Source organism: Spermophilus citellus, assembly GCF_964194105.1.
Source record: "Spermophilus citellus genome assembly, chromosome: 3".
Classification (NCBI taxonomy): Eukaryota; Metazoa; Chordata; class Mammalia; order Rodentia; family Sciuridae; genus Spermophilus; species Spermophilus citellus.
The window spans coordinates 72011886-72021366 of NC_138184.1; the positions used below are offsets into that span (position 1 = coordinate 72011886).

At 60.2% G+C, this 9481-nt stretch overlaps 1 protein-coding gene across 2 annotated transcripts; it reads right to left on the reverse strand.

Annotated features, from left to right (window-relative positions):
* Positions 1 to 207: 207 nt before the first annotated feature.
* TBX1 (T-box transcription factor 1) lies at positions 208 to 8566 on the reverse strand. Of its 2 annotated transcripts, XM_081283069.1 has the most exons (9): positions 8364 to 8566; positions 7695 to 7814; positions 6090 to 6471; positions 4078 to 4179; positions 3069 to 3240; positions 2417 to 2572; positions 1716 to 1783; positions 1539 to 1639; positions 208 to 1147 (listed from the first exon to the last, which is right to left on the reverse strand). In XM_081283069.1, exons 2-9 carry the CDS (start codon positions 7726 to 7728, stop codon positions 663 to 665), a joined length of 1500 nt encoding a protein of 499 aa, XP_081139195.1. In that variant the 5' UTR covers positions 7729 to 7814; positions 8364 to 8566; the 3' UTR covers positions 208 to 662. The 2 variants fall into 2 exon arrangements, with proteins under 2 accessions (XP_081139195.1, XP_081139194.1); XM_081283068.1 differs by having other exon boundaries at positions 7695 to 8566.
* Positions 8567 to 9481: the final 915 nt, after the last annotated feature.

Below are 9481 nucleotides of genomic sequence, written 5' to 3' on the forward strand. Positions count from 1 at the left end.
GTAATGGGACAGGAAAGGCAATGCAAGGACTTCACTCCCACTGCCCAGGGCCCTAGTGGACCTGACCTGGGGGCCTGTGGGGGCTGGGACTGGAGGGACACTTAAGTCCTGAGTCACATCTAACTTGCTCTTCCTGAGATCTTCTGCAAGACCTATCTAACTCGACGCCAAAAGGAAAAACAAAAACAAAAACAAAAAAACCACACACACAGGCAGCTTCCAAAAGAAGCGAAACCATTTATCATCAGCGCCGTCGCGGTATCTACAGTATCTACACATATCTACATGTATCTACACCGCCTGCAGGCGGAGCTCTTGGGTCGTCTACATTGCCACTACCGGCTGGACGGAGTCGTTGCGGTCTCGCGGTCTTGGGGAAAACAATAAATACCACTTCCTTCCATCTCCGACTCGGCGCTTTGGCACTGTCGGGCGGGATCCCCCGTGGCCCTTGGGGCTGGGAAAGGAACCCTGTTTACTCTGGGGTTGAAGTGACCAGATGGTCCTCAGGGCTGGAGGGTGGAGGACCCTAACGACTTCAAGGTTGGGGAAGGACAGGACCCGAGGTGGGCCCCGGGCCTGGGAGAAAGTGTCCTTTGATGGCCCTCAGGACTGCGCGGGGCTTCCGTGGGTCAGGGCCCAGAGCGCAGTTGCGGCTTGCATTATCTGGGGCAGTAGTCGTAGGAGCCGGGCGGTGCAGCCCCAGCAGACGAGTACATGTTGGCGGCGGCAGCAGCAGCTGCCGCGGCAGCAGCGGCAGCAGCAGCTGGACTCACCGCAGGGTGATGGTGGTGCGGGTGTGCGTGCGCGTGCGGGTGGTAGCCGTGGCCTCGCAGACCCGGTAGCGGGTAGGGCGCTGGCCGGCTCTTGGCCCCGAGGTAGTGGTCGTAGGCTGCGGCCGGATACTTGTAAGGGTGGTGGTGTAGGGGCTCCGATGCGCCGGGCGCTTCCAGGCGCAGCTCGGGGTGCGGGGGACTGGGTCGGCCTCCGGACGCGCCGGGCAGCTGGACGAGGCCGCCGGCGCCACCGGCTCCGGGCAGCGCGGGGCTCAGCACCCGGGCCAGCAGCTGCGGTGGATGCGCCGGATCCCCGAGCATGGCTGACCCGCCCGCGTCGCGTTCGAATTCTCGCCGGACCTCAGCAGGGTCTGCGGGAGCGAACCGAGGGGGTGAGCGCAGCGAACTGGGACAACCGAGATGACTCCCAGAAGGCCCAGCCAGCGAGGAGGCGAGAGGCCGCGCTCGGGGCACTCCCGCCCCTACTCTGCGAACCTGCCGGAGACCCTGCACCGCCTTCGTGCCGAGCCCTCCCCAGGGGCCCGAGCCCCTTCTCAGGCGGCAGCAAAGGGCAGGGAGCGCAGGCGGGGCTCAGCCTTCGGGCGGGCGGGCGTGTGCGCGCTTGCCCGCCGCCACTGCCGTTGTGCAACCGGCGCGAGGGCTGCAAGCGCCGCGGGGGTACAGGCGAGGCCGGGCGCGGCCGTCGATGTGGGATGGAACGCGCGCGAGTCCGCGGCCTGGATCCCAAGACCCCGGCCCTACCTTTCTCCGCACCGTTGGGCTGCGTTGGAGAGGCCACCGGGTTCCGCGAGCGCGCAAAGGCGCTCATGAGCGGCAGCGCACCGGGCCGGTGATTCCGGGGCCTGTGAAAGGGGGCGGATCAAGTCGGCGCCCCAGCCAGGCGCCGGGGCACTCGCTTTCTGCTCGGAGGACACTCACCAGTCCTCAGGGTCGCAGTCCCGGAAGCCTTTGGCAAAAGGGTTGCTAGCAATCTTCAGCTGCGTGATCTGCAGGGAAGCCGGCAAGAGCAAGCTGCTGAAGCCCGGCAGCCCGCGGCCACCCAACCCCAGCGACAACGAACAAGGGAGTGTTAGGAACCTCTCTGCGCTGCCCAGGCAAGAACCGGCCCTCCTCTATCCCATTCCCCATGGACGTTTTGCCTCCTCCTGCATTAGGGGGACTGGAGAGCCTCCTCTCTCACTAGGAGATGATTCACTGCCCAGGGAGGGAACCCACTGCTTCTTAGGGTGCCCTCCTTGGTCCCAATAAATAAATGGATATGAAGACTTTGTGCCCTGGCTAGAATGGGAACGTGGTCACCTCTGGCCTCCAAGGCGCCCTAGGAATCTGAGTACACCTAGGATCAGGCCCCTGATGGGGAGTTTCCGGAATGGTTTGGAAAACAAACTTTCTGGGGGCAGTGACAGTTGCGGCTACAGAGGTCAAGCTGATAGAAGGCTCGGCCAGCCTGGCAGAGGGAGGGAGCAGTTTGAGGCCCTTGAAGGAGGGGTTGTGCTCTGTCAGGACCCACAACCTGCAGGTCTAAGCTGTCTATGACCCCAGGCATCGAATGTACCTTGCACTCCATTCCCAGAAATGTTGTATGTGCCCCTCCCCAGAACCTCCCTGCAGGTCCTCACCCTGTGGTTCTGGTAGGCAGTGACCGCAGTGAAGCGTGTCTCCTCGAATACAAAGGTTTTGAAGTTCTCCTCTGCATATTTCTCACTATCTTTGCGTGGGTCCACATAGACAACATGGAAGCGAGGCTGGTATCTGTGCATGGAGTTGAGAATAATCTAGAAGGCAAGGTGGAGGATCAGCTCCAGCGAAGGAGCTGGGACCGAGAATCCCGGTGAAAGCTGGAAAACGGAATTTCCTTTGATAATTTGAGCAAAACCCTTAACTTCTGAAATGATCCGTGAGACCCATTTGGGATGTCCTAAAAAGATAGCCCAAGTGACAAGTGATAGGATTTATATTCTTTCCTTAGGTCCCCAGAAATTGCTGTGGGGCCTGCAGAGGGTGGTCGCTGTAGAGCAGAACTCAACGGGAAAGCAGCCTCACAGGCCTGAATTCCACAGTCTCCTGCCCGCCCCACCTCCCCAAACCTGTCATCTGTCCTTTGCAATTAAAGATCAGGGGATGAGGGAAGGGTAATCCCCTTTCCCAAGTCAGCAGCCTACCCCCTGACCAGAGGTCCATTCTCTGAAGCCTGTCCTCTCTGATCAGTGAGGACTGCCAAGGGCCTGCAACAGGGACAGCTCGGATGCCTGGGGAGAAGGGATCGCTCACATGGCCATTGTCGTCCAGCAGGTTGTTGGTCAGCTTGAGCTTGTCGAAGGACACAATTTGCTTCATCCACTGTGCACCTTTGGCAGGTGAGTCAGGGTGGTAGTGCACTCGGCCCGGTGTGGCAGGGTCTGCCTTGCCAGCTACTAGCCAGGAGGAACTATGGAAGGCATACCTAGGGTAGCACCGGGGCAGGAGTCATGCCATTCTGGGGTGAACCAACAGGATCTTACCCCATGTGCCAGTTGAACCCGGAAAGTGCCTCTGAGGAGTTTCTTCATCAGTGAAATCAAGCCATCCAATGTCACATGGACTGGTAGTTTTCACAAGGGGATTGTGGAAAAACCAGAAAAATCCCACCAGCATACAAAATGAACAGGGAACCAGGGCCCCACCAGGATACCAAGAGAAGGCAGTGCTCCCCTTCTCTTCTCATTTCGATGCACACGGGTCTGCCCTGTGCTAATGTGGTGGGAGGCTAGATTTGGCTTCACTGGCAGCCTCGGGCACAGGGCGGTCCAAATTCGCTTTATTAATTGCTGTTAATTGTCCGGGTAGCAGAGGCCCGCCCAGCATAATCTCTCCCAGCCACCCCACCTTTCCGGCCCAGCTCTGGGACCCAGCGTTCCCTGGAGATGGGGGAAGGGGACAAGGCGCTCTGGCACCTCCTGGCAGAGGGAGACCTGAGGAAACTGAGGGCTGCGCTTGACCCACCCTTCCCAGGCCGTGGAGGCCCAAGGGCATCAGAGCTGCCTCAGGCCTGAAGTTCGAGGGGTTCCCAGCTGTGTGACTTCCTGAGGCAGGTTCTGGAGAACAAGTGGGGAAGGGAGTTGGGTCCGATGGGGGCAGGGAAGAGAGCAGGCTGAGAATGTCAGTGGGGCAGCAAGCGCAGATGCCTGGGTGAATTCGGTGGTACTTGGAGTTAGCAGACATGAACCCACTGCTTCTTAGGGTGCCCTCCCTAGTCCCAAGCATATACAGCCAGCCCAAGTAGTCCCAAGGACTTGCTCACCGGTAGCGCTTGTCATCTACCGGCACAAAGTCCATGAGCAGCATGTAGTCAGCCATGGGGTCCATGCCGAAGAGCTTCACTTGGAACGTGGGGAACATTCGCCTAGAGATGGTGGAGCCTCAGGTCACCTCATTTGGAGGAGGACCAAACTGCCCTACCTTGACTTGCGGGGGGGCACAGGCAGCACTCACTCAGCCCTTCCTTCTAGTTTCTTTCTGGTTGCGGGTCTTTCTGGTCAGCTCTCACTCAGCTGCTCTAACCCAAGTAGGCTCCTACCCTACCCGGGTAAAGTGCAGCAGGTCCCTTTCTGTAACAGAAATGGCTAACCCAGCGCTGAATCTTAGAATCCTAACCTTCTTCTGCCACCTTTGCCTGAGTAGACCCAACCTTGCCTTGTCGATTTCTTGGCCAGGGTGCCAAAGGGTCCCTAAGATGCAATCTCCAAGCTTCTCTGCCTTTGACAGAGCCTCCCCAGCTTGATCTAAGTGGCTCCCGGCTCCAACAAAGTGAAACCGGGCGGTCCACATAATTCTGAGGAGTCTTCATTGCCTTTTGAACTGGGTCTATGGCTGTTCCCCAATCCCTCTGGAGAGGCTGAAGAGCTGGGTCTGTGGCTGTACCCCAATCCCTGACTCTTAGATCCTGGCCCAGTGCTGGAATCTCCCCACCGTCCTCTGGATTCAGGCAAGTTCCTGCTTCCTCAAGACCCACAAGCCCAGATGCAGCTGCCCAGAACAGACTTTGCTTATGCCTTCATGGTTTCCCAATAGCTTCTCTTCTGGACCCTGACTCAGTGACAGATCAGGGCTCTTAAAAGGACCTTTTGCAACTCCTGGTTGGGCCGCTGGCCATGGGCCAGCCCTGGCCTGATGGCACAGAAGTGCCAGCCACGGGACCCTGAAGGACAGCACAAGGCTTGGTCCCTTCTTGTCCTTCTCACTGCCTCCCCTCATAGGCAACTCCCTGCAGTCAGTGGGCAGAAAACAGATGCCAAGGGCCAGCACTCCAGGACAGGCCGCCTGCCACCCCCACACAAATCCTCTGCAAGTCCAGAGTTCTGCAGAATATTGTCTTCTAGGGTAAAGCCGACGAGAAGGCCCTTGCTGGGTTGAGTTGGCCTGAACCAGAGGCCCGACCACTGTCCCCAGGAGGCCCCGTGTACACAGGGACAGCAAAGATCCTGAAGAAAATCCATGGAGCAGGAGATGAGGACAGACCCTAGGCTCCCCAGGGATGACGGCTGTGGCAGGGAAACAGGAACCACGAGAAGGCTTTGCAAACAGGCCCAGCGCTCCCCTTGGCTGTGCGGACACAGAGCTGGTGTGTACATTAGACACAGCCCAGCACCAGCCTTTGTCTACTGGTCAAATCGGGTGCATCTGCAAAACTTGTTCCCCTTCTCTCTCGGCCCTTAAAACAAATACAGGCCAATCGAAAGGCGACGGCCCAGCTTGCGCAGAGCCAGGCCCGCAACTACCCGAAATTTAGGCCTGAGAAAACTGTGTATCGAGTTCCACTGAACCAAGCACACTGTTTTAAAGGGTCTTAATTCTCTCCTAAAATCTTCCATACAATTGCTCAGCTTCTGTTCTTTATCTTGCCCGCATTGACTGAACTCCGGAACCCAAACAGGAGTTTCCTTTGAGGTGGGATCCACCAGGAACCTGCTGGGCGGCCAGGCCCTTAGTCTCGGCTGCCGGCCCCCAACTCAGTGCGCTCTAGCCCGCTGCTTCCCTGCGCGGCATCCTGGGGCTGCGGGTCGAGCGGGCCTGTTCCGGGACTTCTCTCCCTACCCAGGCTGTCCTCTCTCGCTCAGCGCTACCCGTGGCTATCGCCGGAGCCGGGACCACTGAGAGTAAAGGCGGCGACAAGGCCGAGAAGAACTCGCAGGTGGCCGAGCCGCGCCCCCCACCCGGCTTTTAAGCCCCACTCTCGTGCATCCGAACGAGGGGTGCAGTCTGTAAGTGGCAGCATATGGGGAGGGTAGCGGCGCGGGGAAGGGGCACCCTGACCTGCCGGCCTTGGTGACGATCATCTCGGTGCCCAGCTGATTGAACTCGTCCCACAGCGCCTTCATCTCCAGCTGCACGCTCACGCTGGCTACCTTCGCGTTCTTCTTCACCGGCGCCTTGGCGGCGGCCACGCAGCTGGCCCCGGGGCCCTCAGGCTCCGCAGTGGCGCTGGTGGCGGCCCCTGCGGCCGGCGCGAACGGGTAGGCGTGCGGCGGCGGCTGCGGCGGGCCTGGGGCTCCCGTGGCGGGGGCGGGGGCGGCGGCGCAAGGGTCGTAGCGCGGCGGCGGTGGATCGCGCGGCCCGTACGGGTCGGCGCCCGGCGACGCGGCGCCCGGGAAGCCCCCCGCGGCCCCCAGGCTGCTCAGGCTGCTGGCCGTGAAGGCTGCAACGTCGCAGAAGTGCGAGAGCTGAGTGAGCCACGGGCTGGACACGGCGGAGATCATGACCCGAGGGCCGCCGCCGCCGCCCCCGCCGCCGAGGTGAGCGCTGCCCCGCGCCGAGGGCCGAGTGGCGGGCGCAGCGCTTCGTGCGCCCGGGGCCGCGCCGCCCCACACCGCAGGCCGGCCCTGAGGAGGCGCCCCGCCCCGCCCCGCCCCGCGCCCCCCTTCCCGCGCCCCCCCTCCCGCGCCCAGACAATGGCTTCGTTCCCCTCCCCCGTCCCTTGCCCCTCCCCCTCTTTCCCCCCTCCCCGGCCCCCAACCCGCCCGCCCCAGCTCGCTCGGCCCGGGGCCCCCGACCGCCCGGACCGGCTCCCCGGAGCGCCGGGCTTGTCCGTGGCCCCTGCTCTGCCGCCCTCCCGCGTTGTATTTCTCCTTTTTCTGTTCCAGATTTTCTTTACCCAATTTATTTCTTTACCTTTGTCTCCCTTCGTTTAAGTTTTTCTTTCTAACCATCTTTCCATCTTCCAATCTCTCTTTATTTTTCTCGTTACTTTTAACTTTCTGCCTCTTTCTCTTTTTTCTGTCCCTTCCTTTGCATTTTATTTTTCATCACCCTTTGTCTTTCTGTTTTTGTCTACCATTTTTCTCTTGTTTCTGTAGATTGTTATTCATGATTTCCCTTTCTTTTCTTTTTATTTTTTTACGCTGGAGTCTTTTCCCTTTTTTATTTACTTTCTGTCATCAAATTTTCCTTCATTTTCTCTTCTCTTTCGTTCTTGATATCTTTTTATTTTAATCGTCTTTTTATCTTTCCTAAGCCTTCTGTGATTTTTCCTTCCCCCTTTTTTTCTGTTACTTTTCCTCCTGGCCGCCTCACCCATTTTGTTTTTGTAATCCTTCCCTCTCCTTTTTCTGTATTCCCTGACTCCCTTGCAGTCTCTTCTCTCACCATCTTTCCTCCCACTTCTCAAAGCTCACGACCACTTGCCCTCTTCTGGGCCTATATCTAGCTGCGTGCCATTCTCTGAGTCTGAAGCCCCCAGACTGGTGGGCGGACAAGCTTAATAGGAGATGCCCATCCTTTCTCTCTGCTCCAGAGTCCCAACTTCAAGCCTGGAGCCCACCCCACCGGGAGCTCCCTCTACCTACTCCGCGGCGGGCTCTCACGGCAGCGGAGACAGTGGGTTGGCGGGCAAGCCAGTGTAGACGCGGCCAAGAGGCTCACCTTCCATGTCCCTGGTGACCGTGCTGAAGTGCATCCCGGCTAGGGATCCTGGTAGCAGTAGAAACTTCGCCCGGTTGGAGGCCCCGGGGCCCCGGTGGGCGGTGCCCTCTGAAGCCTCGGCTGCAACCAGAGAGGCGATGCTGAACGCGCTGGCCCGAGGAGAAAGCGGGCTCCAAGCGTCCATAGGCGCCCGCCGGCCTGCCGGGCGCCGCCTCCGACTGCGTGCGCCCAGCCGCACCGCGCCCAGCCCAGCCCACCGGGCCCAGGGGCGGGGGCCTACGGTGCCACTCACAGCTGCGGTCCCCTAGCCCAGGGGATTATGGCGTCACGGGCCCCCACTTGGGGCCAGTATCAGCCCAGGGGCCCGAATGGGTGGAATACTATGGAAGTTCGGGGACCTCCTGCTTTCCAAGCTATCCGCCCCTCGCCTCTGCTCCAAGGGCCCTCTGTGACCAACGCCCCTTGAACATCCCACAGCTCCTGCCAAGGCCGGGCCTCCCTCTGATAAGAAAAGCCACCTTCAGCTTCCTCAGCCCCAGAGGAAAGGCCGTTATGTCTGGAGCACCAAGTACCGGACAGATGGCAGGGCACCAAGGGGCTGTCTGGGCTCCGTCCTGCTCCTGTCCTTGGCTCCTCCCGCCTCTACCTCCTCCCCGGCTACCCCTGCACCTGGGTGAGGAGACAGCAGCTCCGGCTCCCGCGCCGGACACGGGCAGATAGCCTCAGGGCTGCGAAGTTCTCCGTTCCTCGGTGCGGCGGGACAGGGCCCAGCTCAGCAAGTGTCCTACAGACCCCTTAGGACTGGCTGTCCTAGCTGGGGACCCAAGCCGGGGGACGCCGCCCAGGCCGCGCAGCCCGGGAGCCCGAGCGTCACGCGCACCCGCGCGCACCGCCCGCCTCTGGCCTGGACGCTTTTACATCCGGAGGGTGGGCAGTGCCCGCTCCTCCGACCTCCCCGCGCACCGGCCGGGCGCAGGGAGGGCCGGGGGCGGGGCCTGGTCGGCCGACGGAGCCCCAGAACACGTCGGAGAAATTCAGGCCGCAGGGTTGGTTGTAGCCCGCTTGCCACCCCACAGCCAGCCTGCCCACCGGGGAAGGCAGCCCCTGCTGCCCGTGGTGCCCGACCAGGCCCTCGGCCTTGGGTCTCTAGTCTCAGACATTCCAATGCCTAATGTTGGGCTCGGCCTGTGTCTTTCCTACTATTTCCCGGGGTCTCCTTTGACCAGTCCTTGGAGTTCCTGTCCAAGGTCTCTCCAGCTGAGTGTCAAGCCTGCAGCCTTCCTGCTTCTCAGGAGCTTCATTGATCCTGGGCTAAGGCACTAGGCCGTTAAGGCCTCAATTTCCAAGGTCTTTCTTCCTAGGACCTTGTAGGCCTCTTGCAGCACTTGCTTGGGATGGAGGAGGGAGGCAAGTAGCCTCTCCCAGGTCTTACAATTTCAGGACCTCAGCCCCTGGGCTGTGGAGAAACCTAGCTGGTAGTCCACTTGATCCCAGTTTCCAGAAGAGTGGGCTCCAGCAGGAAGGGACTGGATCCAGGAAGGAGCTTGAGGCTGAGAGTACAGGGGGTGAGTATGTATATGGTGCTGTGTCCTTGGTGTGGTGTAGGTAACTGTGTGTTCCCCCACTCCCCAGGCCTGCAGCTAGGGCCTTATGGACCATGTAGGGAAAGATCAGCTATCATCAGGGCATTCCTTAGGCCCTGAGTGGCCATTCAGGGCTGTGACAATGACCTGTCATCCAGGGACTATAACTGAGGGGACCCAGGACAAGGTCCAGGGAAGTGTACT

Bases quoted from the DNA above. Each gene is read 5' to 3' on its own strand.
- TBX1 (XM_081283068.1), bottom strand. From the start codon at position 7,878: ATGGACGCTTGGAGCCCGCTTTCTCCTCGGGCCAGCGCGTTCAGCATC. The intron at 4,180-6,089 runs GTCAGGGTGCCC...CACCATCTCTAG, and splicing joins ATCGTCACCAAGGCCGGCAG to GCGAATGTTCCCCACGTTCC. The intron at 2,573-3,068 runs GTGAGCGATCCC...CTTGCCTTCTAG, and splicing joins TGCTGGACGACAATGGCCAT to ATTATTCTCAACTCCATGCA.